Source organism: Sinocyclocheilus grahami, unplaced genomic scaffold, assembly GCF_001515645.1.
Source record: "Sinocyclocheilus grahami isolate Dianchi unplaced genomic scaffold, SAMN03320097.WGS_v1.1 scaffold96.1, whole genome shotgun sequence".
NCBI lineage: Eukaryota > Metazoa > Chordata > Actinopteri > Cypriniformes > Cyprinidae > Sinocyclocheilus > Sinocyclocheilus grahami.
Genome location: NW_015505275.1, coordinates 3,179,293 through 3,197,254, shown reverse-complemented (window position 1 = coordinate 3,197,254; position 17,962 = coordinate 3,179,293). Strand labels below are relative to the sequence as shown.

The 17,962-nt window shown below is 37.7% G+C and overlaps 2 protein-coding genes across 2 annotated transcripts in view; one reads left to right on the top strand and one right to left on the bottom strand.

Moving 5' to 3' along the window:
- lrpprc (leucine-rich pentatricopeptide repeat containing) overlaps positions 1–12,074 on the bottom strand; it is a 48,440-nt gene extending 36,366 nt beyond the window's left edge. Inside the window, exons 1-14 of the mRNA XM_016275838.1 lie at positions 11,865–12,074; positions 9,804–10,027; positions 9,588–9,710; positions 9,387–9,508; positions 9,093–9,151; positions 8,892–8,978; positions 8,685–8,811; positions 8,301–8,445; positions 7,847–8,004; positions 7,336–7,441; positions 6,879–6,986; positions 1,896–2,014; positions 1,720–1,813; positions 1,012–1,081 (exon numbers count right to left, since the gene is read on the bottom strand). Coding sequence (XP_016131324.1) covers positions 1,012–1,081; positions 1,720–1,813; positions 1,896–2,014; positions 6,879–6,986; positions 7,336–7,441; positions 7,847–8,004; positions 8,301–8,445; positions 8,685–8,811; positions 8,892–8,978; positions 9,093–9,151; positions 9,387–9,508; positions 9,588–9,710; positions 9,804–10,027; positions 11,865–12,040 — 1,718 coding nt within the window. The 5' untranslated portion in view covers positions 12,041–12,074. The remainder of the gene's footprint in view (positions 1–1,011; positions 1,082–1,719; positions 1,814–1,895; positions 2,015–6,878; positions 6,987–7,335; positions 7,442–7,846; positions 8,005–8,300; positions 8,446–8,684; positions 8,812–8,891; positions 8,979–9,092; positions 9,152–9,386; positions 9,509–9,587; positions 9,711–9,803; positions 10,028–11,864) is intronic.
- A 908-nt stretch (positions 12,075–12,982) lies between these two features.
- The window catches only part of LOC107587879 (protein RRNAD1-like), a 50,440-nt gene continuing 45,460 nt past the window's right edge, over positions 12,983–17,962 (top strand). Inside the window, exon 1 of the mRNA XM_016275837.1 lies at positions 12,983–12,990. Coding sequence (XP_016131323.1) covers positions 12,983–12,990 — 8 coding nt within the window. The remainder of the gene's footprint in view (positions 12,991–17,962) is intronic.

Sequence of the window (17,962 nt, the reverse complement as noted above, 5' to 3'; positions counted from 1 at the left end):
GCTGAGAAATCAAGATGCAGTAGTGGTAGGGAGTGTTGACGGCAGACAGCACGGAGACAAGGAAGGAAAAAAAGATTCAACATTGTTTAATGATTAAATTATCTTCTGACCTTGATTATCACAAGAGCAGGTCACTAAGGAGACAGGGCCCCCACAACCCCCTCTACCCTTCTGACAACCCCAATTACAAACCTGACATCCATCGCTGCCGGCAACCTCCCTGCTCAGCTTTCACATCTAAATGCTTTGCTAAATACAGAGGACAGCAGCATCTGCTGCCCTACAGCCTCTGCGCTTAAATCAGAGTTAAAAACAGAGCTGGTCCTTAACTATTGTGCATGATGGGATTGATTTTAGACGTAAGCTGAGTGAGTGCACTAAGTGATACCATAAGAAAATTATGTGATAAATGAAATACCATGACAGGTTTATGAGCATGTGTGAGGAATGAGGTGACTGTCTGGGGGGGAATTAGACAAAAAATAAACACTGACAGCCATGCTGATGGCTAAAATGCCCATGTGAGTCTTTGCATCTCACCATCAGCGGCAGTCGGGATAGTTAGTAGTCTTTCAGCATCGGACAGAGAGGCATCAGAAGCAAAGCAACAAAGAGGACAAACTCTATTTGCATTCCTCCCATGCTGTAATTGGGCTAGAGATGACTGCGTCCATATGCATGAGGTGACGGGTGAGTGGGTGTCTAGCCAAAAGGCAGAAAATTCTGCTACCTAACACACACACACACACACACAGAGAGTTTGTTTCTTTGCATCTCACCATCAGCGGCAGTCGGGATAGTTAGTAGTCTTTCAGCATCGGACAGAGAGGCATCAGAAGCAAAGCAACAAAGAGGACAAACTCTATTTGCATTCCTCCCATGCTGTAATTGGGCTAGAGATGACTGCGTCCATATGCATGAGGTGGTGAGTGAGTGGCTGTCTAGCCAAAAGGCAGAACATTCTGCTACCTAACACACACACACACACAGAGAGTTTGTTTCGTTACTTACCCTCTGAATCCAGAGATCAGACTGGCTCTGAAAGCACTGAGGTCAATGTTTGGAAGAGCAGGTGAAGACACTGCAAGAGTGTGAATGTGATGAATGTCATGACAACAGAAACATTTCAAACATATAACCCCGTTAACATCGTAACTAAAGCTCATTTTCTTAGTGAGCTGCATGTTGACTTATTATGGATTTAGACCATTTGGCAAATTTTCTGGTAAAAAAAAAGGGTAATTCCAGTACTTTTGAATTCAAATTAAACCAATAGGAATTAAGTAAAAAAAAAAAAAAGAAAAAAAAAGGGGAAAACAGACAGCAGGGGGCACAACTGTAAAGGGGAAAAGGTACAATCCATAATTCAACAGCATCTGTCCCCATTTACCTTGGTCAGATAAGGAGCTTCACTCCATTGATTAATTTTGCATATATAAACACAATATATATACACAGTATATATGCAGTATATACTTTTTTCACTCTCTAATCACTTAAATGACCTAATGGGCATGTAGCTGCTTGGTAGAGTGCATGTTTGAGTGGATATGTATGTGAAGTCCAGATGGATGGCAATTAGTCTCCAAGTGATGAGTACTATCATACAGGGAGGGTACATCTAAAAAAATCTCTCCACAGAGTACATGATATACAGACAGACAGAGAGTGGTTGAAAGAAAGGAAAAGAGGTCAATTTTCATGAAAGCTAATGCTTACTCAGAGAGAACAGCCCTGCAAGGTTTCCACGTGATGCTTCTGTTCGTAATTCTGCCGCAATCAAAACATTGCCGTCCACGTCAATACCTGCCTCCTGCAATTATCAACCCAAGTTAAAGAGTGTTTCAGAACGGTCACATAAACCAACAAGCCACACACATATCCAGCACTATAACCTTAAGAGAAGTGCGGGCACTGTCCACTGATGGGAAAGATGGCAGGATATAGATACTAAAAGTATCAACGTCTGACGCGACGCCCAGTTCTTGCATGGCTCTCAAAGCTTGCAGAGTACCTGAAAGGAAACAAAAAGTGATTTATTCAAACATGTGCACCTTAAAATGTAATTCAAGACATACAAAAGTTGCGTCTGCACCAAAGTTCAAAGATGGTCTATGGAGCAAAATAGGGCCCTCAAGTTCTCATGAAATCTTAAGTGACAAATAGGACACTCTATGGTCTTGTAATACATGCAAAGTATAAAAAAGGGGAAACCTGCTTTTTACCTGTAAAGCTTCTCTTTCTCTCCTTGAATTTATGCAATTAATGTGGGTCATACATCATAGGTTGGAAAATACAGATACAAAAAACCAAATCACATCCCACCATCACTGCCTGTTCATTCAGTCCAACCAAGCAATGACTCAGCATTACATATTTGAACCATGATTTCTGGTTTAAAAAAAAAAAAAAAGATGCTTTCCTATTATGTGGGAAAGAAATAAGCAAAAACATCTTTTCATAAGTACTAAGACTAACGCTACACTGGTTCTGGGATTTTTTTTAAACCAGCAACATGACTTAAAGCCCAAGGCTGTGTACAATTCACTGAACCAGGTCTTAAATTGAAAGCATTAATAAACAAATGAAATAAAATACTCTGAATATTTAAATTATCACATCAGTCTTCCAGTAGCATGGCCTAGAGGAACATCTCCTTCAGGCAGAGGATTCAGGCCTGTACCCGGCTCTCCAGCAGGGCCCTTCACTCCTGCCTAAAGCACAGCATGCATATGGAACAGTCTCTCGACCTACTCGGGCAAACGTTTGTGTGTGTGGGAACACGTGAACTAGCGATTTGTGTTCTGTTTACTCTTCACCTTGGTCCTTAGCACTCTGTATCGCAATGCTCAGGGGACACCTACACACCTGAATAAAAGATAAGAGCTGCTTTTATCTGCCATTAAAACCTGCATCTGGCACCAGAAGCGGCCGGCAACCGGTGTTGTGAGAGCATTAGCCAGGTAAAGCACCTGGAGGCTCCATCCATCCATCCATCCATCCATCCCATCTCTCCATTTCATTCTCATCTGTGCGTCTTTCTCCATTCATCCTTTCTTGCAACTCAGTAGCTCTTTGCTTTCATGCAAACGTAAACAGTCATCCAGACACTCTCTTCTCAATGGAGCCTGAGGGCCGTCTGTCTATTCATTCTTTCATTTTTATGAGAGAAGCACACCTGTTTTGCTGTTAAATAATCCATTGATCCATTTGTCAGCTATAAAAGTTGGCCCAGACAGCACTAGCATGCAGCATGTGAATGGGGATAGAAAATGGATATCCAGTCACATCACCCGCCGATTCAAGACTTCTCTCAATTCAGAAAGTGTGTGAGAGGGCTTTTATGGAACAAATCCGGTTCAATGAATTCTCGGGCGACCTCCAAGTTTCTGTTTGCTACATCACAGAGTTTGATGATTGACCTGTAAGTGCGGGAAGTAACCAAGACTGCGGTCTCTCTTACTAGAGGAGCACTAAAAGGGAGAGGTCAGAGTTCAAACTGTCAACAAGCTCAATTTTGAAATGAAATGGATTTAAAAATTCTAAAAAACCAAAAGTATATCTTGCTAGAAGCAAAACTTGAAGTCTGCTTGCGTCTGTTGAAACAGGAAAGCACATATACATAAATGTTCAAAAAGTTTTTTCATCAAGAAATTCAAAGATGCATTAAATTGATCAAAAGTCACAATGAAGATATTTATAATGTTGTAATGTATAAAGATTTCTATTTCAAATAAAAATACTTTCTATTCTTAAAAGAGTATAATGACATTGAATTAACATTGATAATAACAAGAACTGTTTCTTGAACACCAAGAATGATTTGTGAATGACCATGTGACTGGAGTAATTAAATTCAGCTTTACATCACAGGTATAAATTATGTTTTAAAATATATTCAGATTTTACTGTATTTGATCAAATGAAGATCAAATAAATGCAGCGTTGTTGAATATAAGAGCCTATAAGAATATGAGAATATAAGAGACAGAAAATAAAGACTAGGAAAGGCTAAATCAAGTCAAAAAATTCCACATAAACCTGCTTATGAGGTTTAAATTCACTTAGAATGCTCATTTAAAAGACAGATGCCTTTATGGTCAGTAGACAAACAGGACCCTAGGTTTTGAAAGTTTCTAGGTTTCTGTAGTGCTATTACTATACATATTATGTGGGAAAGAAATAAGCAAAAACATCTTTTCATAAGTACTAAGACTAACGCTACACTGGTTCTGGGATTTTTTTTAAACCAGCAACATGACTTAAAGCCCAAGGCTGTGTACAATTCACTGAACCAGGTCTTAAATTGAAAGCATTAATAAACAAATGAAATAAAATACTCTGAATATTTAAATTATCACATCAGTCTTCCAGTAGCATGGCCTAGAGGAACATCTCCTTCAGGCAGAGGATTCAGGCCTGTACCCGGCTCTCCAGCAGGGCCCTTCACTCCTGCCTAAAGCACAGCATGCATATGGAACAGTCTCTCGACCTACTCGGGCAAACGTTTGTGTGTGTGGGAACACGTGAACTAGCGATTTGTGTTCTGTTTACTCTTCACCTTGGTCCTTAGCACTCTGTATCGCAATGCTCAGGGGACACCTACACACCTGAATAAAAGATAAGAGCTGCTTTTATCTGCCATTAAAACCTGCATCTGGCACCAGAAGCGGCCGGCAACCGGTGTTGTGAGAGCATTAGCCAGGTAAAGCACCTGGAGGCTCCATCCATCCATCCATCCATCCATCCCATCTCTCCATTTCATTCTCATCTGTGCGTCTTTCTCCATTCATCCTTTCTTGCAACTCAGTAGCTCTTTGCTTTCATGCAAACGTAAACAGTCATCCAGACACTCTCTTCTCAATGGAGCCTGAGGGCCGTCTGTCTATTCATTCTTTCATTTTTATGAGAGAAGCACACCTGTTTTGCTGTTAAATAATCCATTGATCCATTTGTCAGGTTGGCCCATTGGCCCAGACAGCACTAGCATGCAGCATGTGAATGGGGATAGAAAATGGATATCCAGTCACATCACCCGAGACTTCTCTACTTCTCTCAATTCAGAAAGTGTGTGAGAGGGCTTTTATGGAACAAATCCGGTTCAATGAATTCTCGGGCGACCTCCAAGTTTCTGTTTGCTACATCACAGAGTTTGATGATTGACCTGTAAGTGCGGGAAGTAACCAAGACTGCGGTCTCTCTTACTAGAGGAGCACTAAAAGGGAGAGGTCAGAGTTCAAACTGTCAACAAGCTCAATTTTGAAATGAAATGGATTTAAAAATTCTAAAAAACCAAAAGTATATCTTGCTAGAAGCAAAACTTGAAGTCTGCTTGCGTCTGTTGAAACAGGAAAGCACATATACATAAATGTTCAAAAAGTTTTTTCATCAAGAAATTCAAAGATGCATTAAATTGATCAAAAGTCACAATGAAGATATTTATAATGTTGTAATGTATAAAGATTTCTATTTCAAATAAAAATACTTTCTATTCTTAAAAGAGTATAATGACATTGAATTAACATTGATAATAACAAGAACTGTTTCTTGAACACCAAGAATGATTTGTGAATGACCATGTGACTGGAGTAATTAAATTCAGCTTTACATCACAGGTATAAATTATGTTTTAAAATATATTCAGATTTTACTGTATTTGATCAAATGAAGATCAAATAAATGCAGCGTTGTTGAATATAAGAGCCTATAAGAATATGAGAATATAAGAGACAGAAAATAAAGACTAGGAAAGGCTAAATCAAGTCAAAAAATTCCACATAAACCTGCTTATGAGGTTTAAATTCACTTAGAATGCTCATTTAAAAGACAGATGCCTTTATGGTCAGTAGACAAACAGGACCCTAGGTTTTGAAAGTTTCTAGGTTTCTGTAGTGCTATTACTATACATTTTCTGACAACAGAGTGTGTAAGAACAAGGCGAATCCATTGCAGATTGAGTCTTCCTGTTTTATGTAACTGTTGTGCTCTTGGAGTAATTTTGGTTGGCCGGCAACTCCTGTGAAGGTTCACCATTGTTCCAAGTTTTCTCCATTTGTGGATAATGGCTCTGACCGTGGTTCGCTGGAGTCCCAAAGCCTTAGAAATGGCTTTATAATCCTTTCCAGACTGATACATGTCAACTGTTTTGATTCGGGTTTTGATTTAGATCGCGGCATAATGTGTTGCTATTTAAGCATGCTTCACTTTGTCAGACAGGTTCTATTTAAGTGATTTCTTGATTCAACAGGTCTGGCAGTAACCAGGCCTGGGTGTGGCTAGTGAAATTTAACTCAGCTTTCTAAAATAATGTGGTTAATTGCAGTTCTTTCATGATTTAACAGGAGGGGGCAATTATTTTTTCACGTAGGGCCACGTAGGTTTGGACAGCTTTTTTCCCTTAATAAATGAAATCATCATTTAAAAACTGCATTTTGTATTTACTTGCATTATCTTTGTGTAATATTTACATTTGTTTGATGATCTGAAACATTAAAGTGTGACAAACATGCAAAAAAAATAAGAAATCAGGAAGGGGGCCAACACTTTTTCACACCACTGTATCTGGACATGCTCTTTTGTCAGAACATTTATTTGTAAGTCTGGAACAGAGAAACTGAAAGAATTATGGAAGAAAAAAATTATATTCATCAACTAGGTGTCAAAAAGAGAGTCAATTTTTCCTATTCCACAGCTTAAGAAATAACTAAATAGACTACTCTAACTTTTCACAATCCAATTCATTCCAGATGGAATCCTGGAAAATTCTTCCCTTTTGAATATCAATAGGAAATACATCATATTATGGAAGTAAATGTGGCCGCAATAATGACAGTGTACAGATCAGTGTTTAAGAAGAAGGCTGGAAGCTCAGGACTCACCGGGAATGTTCTTGTCTTTCTGGTAATGAGTGAACAGGGGACAGAAGTAGTGAGGTCTGAGAGGCAAGCCCTCCTCCTTCATGCTTCTCATGAGCTCAACAGCCATACCTTAAAATGATGAAGCATATTTCACAAATCAAGCTGTGAGATTATCAGATAAACTAAAAATAAAGAGAAAGAACTGGGCCCAGAAATGTTTAACACGGGATCATTTTAATCCTGTTCAAATAATCCTCCTGTGTATTAATGTTTCAAAATCTCAAACACCTTGTTATCTTTCTTATTAGGTTAATATCTTTGAATTATGCATTCATATTGTAATAACAGCATAAATGGCTATTTTCACGACAATAACAAAATATTTGAAAACAAAAGAAACAAAAATGGACAAATAAGCTTGAATTAAAAGCCTGGGATTTGACTGAATTTATTAACTTTAAATCATCATTGCACTCACCGGTCTTTTTAGCTTCCAGGGCACACTGAAGGGTGAACTGCAGTGGCGATGAGTGCAGACCTGAATCTTTTAGATCTTTGCAAAACCCAACTATGTTTTCCACAGGCTGTAAGGCATAAACATACAAATTAACACAGCATTAATAATATTAAGCCGTCTCAGAACAGCTTAAAGGAATAGTTCACCCCAAAATTAAAATTTGGTCATCATTTACTCACCCTCAAGTCATTCCAAACCTGTATAAGTTCCTTTCTCATGTTGAACATAAAATAAGATATTTTGAAGAATCAAAGAGTTGATGATGGTCCCCATTGACTTCCATAGTATTTTTTTCCTTACTATGGAAGTCAACGGGGACCAAAAACTGTTATAAGAAAGAAACTCATACAGGTTTGGACCGACATAAGGGTAAGTAAATGACAAAAAATTTCATTTTGTGGTGAATTATTCCTTTAACATACATGTACACTTAATATGCACTTGTAAAAATGTTTAGGTTGGTTCCCTTTACCTTGTCCATATTGGCGCAGTGGCGAAGAAAGAAGTTTCCCAAGTCTGGGGAATCACTGGTCTGTGACTCTACCAGCAGGCCGGTGAAGCTCTTTAGCACAGAAAACGCAGTCTCTTCATGTCCGTGGGTAATCAGACTCAAGCAGAGGTTCATAGCGTCTGAGGAAATAGAAACAAATGGATGGGTCAGTATCAAAATAAAAAACTACATCAATTATTGATAACTTTCCCAAAATCCCATAACCTCTCACTGCATCAATATTTTATATATCCCATTTCTCTAATTGGCCTGGGTTCATATTTAAAACACTTAAATAGAATACCGCTTTGAATACATATGGGACCACTATGGCTCAGTATGGACCACTATGGTAAGCGCTTAGGGCAAAATTCAAAGTTAATGGTTCCATATTCCTTCCTCTTCCATGACACGACACTGCAGTCAGCAGACACACCTGGCACATATCCTCTCTCGTGACGCATGCGCTCCACAATCTCAGGCACATGCTGCTGATGGCTGGCCTTAGTCAGACTGAAAACCACCTGCATCAAATCTCTGTCCATCAGAAGGATATCTGCATTCTCCACCGTCTCTAGAGTCTAGAGGAGACAAAATATGATATATATATTTATTACCTAAAAACAAATACAAATAAAATCAATTACTGCATTTTAACTTTTGATTATGCTACGGTTCTTAAAATATTTTGTATAAATATAATGTATCCACAACATTCAAAAATCTGAGGTCAGCAAGCTGTTTTTTTAAAAACATATAAATGAAACATTATACACAGCATTCTCTTGATGAGTCCATTTCATCCCCCACAATAACAGACCTGTTTAATTTGGGATATATCTCCTTTCTCAGCATACACGTTGAGGAGAGACAGGTACGTGTCTGGGCCCGGCTCAATCCCTGAACCTTTCATGACTGATAGGATGCCTTCAGCACTGTCCATGTCCCTGTACAGACACTAGTCACTCAACACAAAGTTACCAAACACAAAGAAGCACCAAATCAACAGCACAGTCCACTCACTCACCCTGCACGGGCATGGCCTGTCACTAGCGAGTTGAACACAGCTTCTGTGATGGGCAGGTCTTTGCTCTTCATAAAGCCCAGGATTGTACTGCAAGACGTTGCGAAAAACACTGTTACTTCAATTTTTTTATTACATAGAATTTCACAGAATTCACACCACAAGTGTAAACTAATTGGAAGAAAATCAAAAATCACAACTCGCCTTGCACCTTCAATGTCGCCAACTTCACAATAGGCTGCAATGAGTCTCTGATAGGTCACCTAGCCAGTCACAATATAATATAAATGTAAATAAACATGGTTTCCAATTAAATTTCCTAGCCATCATCAGTGATGAGACAATATATCTATATAGCATCATTGTTTGTTGCAACGTCTTACAATCTAAAGCTGTATCAATAGATTTTTGTAGTGAATGTTTCATTTAATTTCAGCATTTTTTTATGCAATGTATATATATATCGTTTACTCCACCTTCAATTACAATTATACTCACCCTGTTTGGCTGAACATTAGCAGATTCCATTTTAGCAAGGAAGTCGGTTGGAGAGAATCTGAACTCATTCTGCAGGTACGTCTTAAGCAGGGCATTGTAATGGCTTACATCATAGGTGGTGCCTGTAGCGAACAGCAATATGAGAGTTAAAACCAGATTTAGAAGTACAACGAGCAACTGTTCAATTGTCTCTACACATACCCAGTTCTTGAAGCTTGTCCCAGATCTGTTGTGACAGCTCTACGCGCTCAGCCAAGGGAACCTCAGGAAGCAGAGAGCCACAGCTTCTCAGCAACAACAGGGCTTGATTTCCACTTGGATATCCTATCGGAAGTGATTTCAGAAATGAGATGACATGCATGAGATTTATTTATGGATATGGATGCAAGAAAGATCTTTAAACAAACAGACAAGTACCTGTTCTGCAAATATCATGGAAGATACGCAGCAGCAGTGTTTTGGTGACCCTGCCTGTCCTTCGGACTGAGCTGTCTAGTTTGACAAGAGCCCAGTCAAACTGCTGAGCCTGCTTGGAACGGACCGCCACACTGGGCTCATCCTTCACCAGCCCCCTCTGCTCCGGGACAACACCATACTGACGACAGCTCACACAGGGCAGGGTCAATCTGTATGAGGACAAACTGCAAAAACAAAAGTGTATACAATCAATCCACATGCATGGCAACACAAAAAATGAAGGTGGTCACTACAAAACCAATTACGAAATTAACAGGCCTCATTTACAAAAACTGATCAAATCAAAGATTAAATCGTGCCCATGTTTCATGCATAAGTATGGGTTATTGCATATATATTTTTGGTCACACTTTAGGGACCAACTCTCACTATTAAATAACTATTAACTACAACTTTTGCCTCAATTGACTCCTAATTTGTTGCTTATTAACATGGAGTAGGACTAAGGGATCAAAAATATGGTCATGCAGAATAAGGTATTAATTTGTGCTTTATACGCAAGTACTAATAAACAGCCAATAAGCTAGTAATATGCATGCTAATAAGCAACTAGTTAATAGTGAGAATTGCTCCTTAAAATAAAGTGTTACAGTATCGTCTAAGATAATATGACAATTGTTTTAATAATGTGTGAGATGACATTATCAAGTGTGTCACTCACAGCCAAACAAAAACACACCCTGAGAGTGTCATCTCACACATTATTAAAACAATTATGATATTATCTTAGACGATGTAACACTTTACCATTTAGAATGCAGTTAAAATGCCCCCCCCCCAAAAAAAAAAAATTAGCAAACAAAGCCTCAGAGGAACTGTTGAGCATCATAATGACAGTCACTTCATAAAGACAGTCACTTGCTTTGTTCCTGAATGATTTGAAACAAATAATTTGAATGAATGATTCAGTGACTTTCCTCCAACCTCTCGGTTGTAGTTTTATATTTAAAAATGTTTCATTTTATTACATTTTTTTTTATTTTGAAACAATCTCAATGTCATAGTATTATTTAAACAACTGTAATTACAGTGTGAATACATTTGTTCCCTCCGAGCAGCATTAAATAGTCTAAATGTACATAAAAGCCACTTCAAATACAGATTCTGTGTTTCCTCTGCAGTGCAAAGATGGATTTTGTTGAAACGGTTTCATTTGATTTGTAACAGACAGTCCTACAGTGCTTTATTATAGAAAAATGTATTGATTAAATACAAGAATTTGAAATTATGACACATATTTTAGTTAAAAAAAGTAAAATAAATAGTAAAAATGCTTCTGGGGATTAATTTAAGGGGGGCAAGTATCACCACTTAATGAAAAAGCACATTTCTGTCCCTGCTGTGAACTAGCCACCACATAGAATATGAAGAATATGAGGAAAACATTGAGAAACCAACAAGCAAGAAACAAACAAACAGACTAAACGTTGGCCAATATGATGTGCAGTATTTTGAGACGGCTCAAAACGACCTTGGCATGTTGACCTTTGACACATGTTAGCATACAGCTTACTGGAAGACTAGTATTAGCCTAAGACAACTACACACAACAAAACACTATTGTATTATATGGACACATTTATTTTCATCATAGGCTTTTTAGTCAATGGTTTAGTTCATGGATTAATGGTTATGTATTTAAATTAAGGTTTTAATACTACTTCGTTTCCAAAAAAGCAGATTGAAATATAATCTGACTGAAAAATGTTATAAGCATTACAAAGAAGCTGAAAGAAAAGGTGTAATGGTTACATTCATATATTCTGCAGTGATGTTCATGGGTCACACATACTGCAGGTTATGAGCTAATGCACGTCTCTCTCATATAACGTCGTTAGATGATTTAGATTTAGGCCTGTTCGTTGAAATTTGCTTAAATAACCTGCATACAGCACATGATCAAAGTTTTACACCCGTACAGTATTGTTATAGGCGTGATCACCTCTCAATGACAACTGCATGATCTACACACGCATGGCACAGAGTCATGCTGCGTTATACCTGTTTACATTTAAGCGTCCCGGGACTGTCTGTACACATAACCCTGCACGAGTAGTCCCGACCGCTTCGCTGTAAAGACGACTAGCTGCCGATACATGTCTGCTGTTTCCGAAGACCTGAAGCAATGCAGCCGGTGAACATTTAAGGGGCCGGGCTGATCTTAAGAGCGCAGCCATGTTTAGCCTGCAGAGAGAGGAAAAGCGAAAGACATCCGCACCACGTGACAGGCCACAGAGCAATGTACGAGACCAATGTATTTACAGGGGGATTCAGTCTCCTCAAGTGCATTATTGTTCAAATTGCTCAGATGCTTTCCGTTTGTTAATTCTGACAATATTACGGAAGCTACCAAATTTACGCAAAAATATACAGCGGTAGGCTATACGCAAATAAGCAAATATTAACAATTGGTATAAAGAATATGTCCCTAAATAAATAAATACTATAGAGATATGCTTGAAATAATCGGAACTAAAAATATAATCAGTTTACCTTCCAGTGAAATAAATAAATAAAAATTTTATATATATATATATATATAGTGTATGTACAATAATTAAAAAATGGACAAATGAACATGCATAAACAAAATACACAAAATATTCTAACACACTTTAGCTTGATATAAATTATTTAAATTTGTTTATTATGTCAAGGGAACAGTGCCATTTAAGTATTATTTATATACTGTAATAGTATTTATTAATAGTTTGAATTAGCATTTATATATGTATGTATATATATTTATATATGTATGTATGTATATATGTATATATATACATATATATATATATATATATATATATATATACACATACATATATTAATCTTTCTTTTTAGATTAAGTTTCAGTAATTTTGTTATGTGCTTTTGTCATTTGTATTTGTCTTTTTATATTTCTATATCGCTATATATATTATTTTATTGCAGTTTTAGTAGAAATTGTATTTCTTCACTGTATAATTTTTACTTTAACTTCTAACTTCTAGTTTTAGTTTTTTATGTTTCAGTTTTTCATCTAGTATTTATTTTAAATTTTTTTATTATTTCACCTGTATTTCAAATACGGAAGATGATTTTCATCAGTTTTAGTTTAAAATAACAAACCTGCTTAAACAATGTCGAAGTAAACATGAAAATAATTTCTGATCTGTGACTTCAACATTTTACAACCTAACATGTCACATAAAAACACTATATTTTTTTTTTACAAAATTTGCAATATATTCCTGATCTTGTTTAATGACTAATGGCTGTATACCCAATCCTAATTGTATTGTCCTCATGAGAAATCAAAATTAATTTCAATTGCAGAAATTTATGTGTTGGATTGATCTTGCCGTGTGTTTTTAGCTTGATGAGAGACACATTGTTTACCAGCTTACTGGAGCTGGAAGCTGATTGGTGGCAGCTTGGGGTCAGTTATGGAAAAGGTCAGCTAGGTGGGGTGTTGTCAACCACAGACTAATGCCCACTGGGCCACTCTGTCTCGTGCCAGGCATCAGGGGCCAGGGGGCCCCAATTTGTCAGACGTGTGGCATGCCAAACTCATTTCCATGGCTGACACACACTGCAAGCCACCCGCACAGCAGTACACACTACACAGCTGACAGGTGACAGTGAACAGGCATTGCCTGCCAGGCATGTTGTTTCACCCGCTTGAGAGTCCATCCCTGTCTGCCGAGTCCCCCACAGTGGGATGATGTTGGGGTTGGGAGGATGCTGAGCTGCATTGGCAAGGCATGGTGAGCAGCAAAAATAGCAGTAATGTGTATTAAAAACTAAAGAGCAGAGACTGCTTATTAAATAAATGGATAATGCAAATGGTTTAAATGTATAAAATAGACAGGCAGCAGGAATTTATCTGTTAGAGCAAATCTGAACCTCCCCATACTTTCCAGTGTGCTTTTCAGCACACACACACACATATACATTTCCACTATACCTTGAATCTTTCAAAATGAAATAATGTTAATCATATATTGTATGAGCCTGTTATAAATCTAATATGCATTTGACAGCACTGGGACTTTTCACTATTTGTATCACTCCACTTGTCTGTGATTGCACGTTCAAGACAGACTGTCAGTCTGTGCATTAGTGGTGGGGATTCTACATTGATACACCAGTTGTTGGTGACAAGTGACTGGCTATATGAATCGATCAACAAATGAGTCCTCTGATTCATTCTGAAAAAAAGATGAATTCAGGAACAAAACAAGTGACTAATGAGTGAGTCAAAGAATCATTCTCTCAGCTGAAGTTTTCTAGGACACTAATTCATTCAGGAATTAACCAGGTGACTTATAAGTGAGGCCATTGAATCACTCACTCAACAGATTTATTCAGGAACAATCCAAGTGACTTATGAGAGAGTCATTAAATCATTCACTCAACTGATTCAGTTAATGACAGAAAAGTGAGCAAGTCATTGAATTATTCACTCAACCAATTCATTCAAAAACACTGGCTGCATCCGAAAGCTGAAAAATGCTGCCTTCAGAGGATGCATTAGACATCAAGGCATGTCTGAATCCAACATTAGCTTAATAGACTTACTGTCTCCTGAAATACCTTCATCTGATTGATTTTTGAGGCAGCATAAATGTATCCTTCACTTTGATATCCCACAATCCTGTGCATTCCGTACCATTATGGTTATGGTAAATATATATTTTTGACAAACCTTTTCCACTTTTGATAGTATGTCTAACGAGAAATGACTATTGCAATAATTAAATATTCACTTGCTTATCACTTAAACTCACTCTGTTTTGTTGTAAATCATGCCGCCCCAGAAATCTGTCCAAAAATCAGTTTTGTGAGGTTCCTTCATGCACAAATGCTGTCTGCAAAGACAGCAACAAGTCAGCAACCCAAACTTTATGACACAGACAATAATTCACTCAGGAACAAAACAAGTAACTTATTAGTGAGTCATTGAATCATTCAATCAACCAATTTTTTTTCTAAAACACAGATCCTTTCAGGAACTAAACTGTTGGTTGCTCTGAAATGCGCAACTCAGCCAGTCCTGCTTTTGGATTCATTATATATTTTTCAAGCAAATACACACAACATAACTGTCAGTATTGTGCCTAAATAGTAAGTTACTAAATATTAACTTCTTCATTGAACTGGTAAGCATTATCACAACATAAAGACCATGTATCTCAAAGTTTGTTTGTGTCACTGAGCTGTTAAAGAATTAATCGCCGACCCTCACCTGCAATGTCAGCGAGCACATGCCACTCCCGGGGACTTGTACCGTCAGTTTACTTCTTATTCCGAAGGGAGCCCTTGCTTTTCGTTGGCATGAGAGCTAAAAGTGGTGAGCTCAGGGGAAGAAATATCTCAAGGTCACTGAATTATAGAAGAGGAGAGATGAGGTGAGCTGAGAGGAAAGGCCTGGTCCTTTCCCCCTTTCTGTTTGCTGAATGAACTCAAGAAGGGTCTGTTCTGTTTTTCTGCAGCATGAATGCATCTGTGTTAGTGATTTATTATTCATCAAAACTATCAATTATTAACTGATTATTTTCCCTCTTTTACAAAAGATTTTTGCTGATCTTTCTTCCTCCTACTCATAATTGAAAACAATGCCCCACACATATCGTTCTCGTTTTCTTATTCAAAATTATTCTAGAACCATCTAGAAAAGTTTCTACCATGGAATACAGAATACTGCATTGTTTATGACTTAATAATGTCTGTCAGGTTGGCCAACAAAGCAGGGCACCAGCATCCACCAGACCTCTGCCATTCCTTATATGACAGGAAGATTTGTTGTCAAAAGGAATGTAGGTAACTTCACATTGCCTGACTTACCTATTAACCAGCGCACGATTATGACCCAACCAGCTCTTAAAAGTCTTTAGACTTTGTTTTTATTTATGACAGCATAAATGCAAGTGCCTCTGGAATATTTCCCATTACTGTGGACACTAGCTATCTCAGTATATATCATTTTGGGAAGAAATTAAGTGTAAATAATGTAAATAATTATCAAATCAAAGCCTCGGAGACTCGACTGTGCTACCATGCTGAGCTACAGAGAACAGAGAGAGAGAGAGAGCTGAAGTGTTGAGGAAAGAGAGAAAACAGGCCGTCCCTGAGGATTTGTCCGTTTCTGTGTGGATCAGAGAGTGTGAATGTGATGGCAGTTGCAGGGCTCTCTGGTGTGAAGAGTGTTGTTTCTCTGAGATCCTTGTGAACTTGAATGTCACACATGAGGATAGAAGGCAGAACCGTGGGCAGGAAACGACACCGCAAACATATGGAAATCTCAAGGGAGGCAGCAGAACATGAGCACACAGCCTCACAGATCCAAGCTGATGTTTTCTCACATTGTAAGTGCTGACCCAAAATCTCAGCCATGGCTTTTAGTCATCCCAAGAATGCAATAAGTCATAACATTCATTTATATGAGGAAATGTATTAGTATATGTGTTGTTTTTGTTTGGGCTTTTATAGTTTAAAGGGGTCATATGATGCGATTTCAAATTTTCCTTTCTCTTTGGAGTGTTACAAGCTGTTCGTGAATAGATAAGATCCCTGAAGTTGCAAAGACTAAAGTCTCAAACCCAAAGAGATATTCTTTATAAAAGTTAAGACTGGTCCACGCCCTCCTAAAATGCCTCGTTTAAACACGCCCCCATATGTCTACGTCACGATGTGGGAAGATTTGCATAACGCCGCCCAAATGTTCACGCAAAGAAAGAAAGAGTAACTTTATTGTTGCTGCCACCGTCGCCGCCATGTTGTAAAGACGCTGTGTGCTTCGTTGTGAAAGCAAAATTACTTTGTTTGTTCTTCCAAAAGAGGACACCACTAGAAACCAGTGGTTAAGTTGTATTTACAACACTGTTCCAGAACAGTTCAACCCAAATATTCAGATGTGTGCAGCGCATTTAATGGAGAACTGTTTCCTGGGAGAGTAGACTACAATGCCGGCTGTTCTGACTCACAGACTGTAAGTACGTTTTCATATTTAAAGAATTTGCCACTGATGATTCAAACGTGAGTTTTGAGCAGTGTAGAGTAGCGTTTGTTGTTTGTCATTTCTCCGATCACAAATGCAGACATGGTTTTATGTTTATGCGGCGCGATGCAATGCAATGCGTGAAAAGACAGTATAAGTCATTATAATCCGTAAGTATGCCCCCACTGGAACAAACAAATGCCTCGTTTATAATGGGTTTGAATGTTTTTGTCTCGTCGCTCCGGCCGGACATGGCATCACAGTATGGTAAGGGGCGTAACATTTCCATCACACGCTTGAGGTATTTGGCCAATCACAACGCACTAGATCGCTGGCCAATCAGCGTACACCTCGCTTTTCAGAACGATGAGCTTTGTAAAAATCGACGCGTTTCAGAAAGGCAGGGCATAGAGGAGAAACAATAATGTACAGTATGTGGAAAATAATGTTTTTTTACCTTAAACCGCATAAACACATTTCATTACACCAAATACACTAAATAATGTTCTTTTTAGCAACATCATATGACCCCTTTAATGTAACACAGATTCAAAAGTTTGGGATTGGTAAGTTTTTTTTATGTTTTTAAGAGACGTCTCTGCTCAACAAGACTGTGATTATTTGATCAAAAGTACAATAAAAATTAATATTGTGAAGAAATATTAAATTTTAACATATTTTAAAGTATAACTTATTCCTGTGATGGCAATCATTTTCAGCATCATTACTCCAGTCTACGGTGTCACATGATCCTTCAGAAATCATTATCATATGCTGATTTGGTGCTGAAGCAACATTTCTTATTGTCAGTATTGAAAATAAAACTTGATGTTTTCTGGAAACAAAACTCAGGATTCTTTATGAATAGAATAGACAAGGTCAAAAGAAAAACATTTATTTGAAATAGTTTTTATTCTAACATTATTAATGTCTGTAATATGTCACTTTTAATCAGTTTAATGCGTCCTTACAGAATAAAAGTTCTTTAAAAATATGTCTTACTGATCCCAAAATTTTGAACAGTAGTGTATATATAATAGCATATTTGTCCAAGTAAGCAATATATGAAAATAAATCAAATCAAATAATAACATACACACACACACACACACACACATAT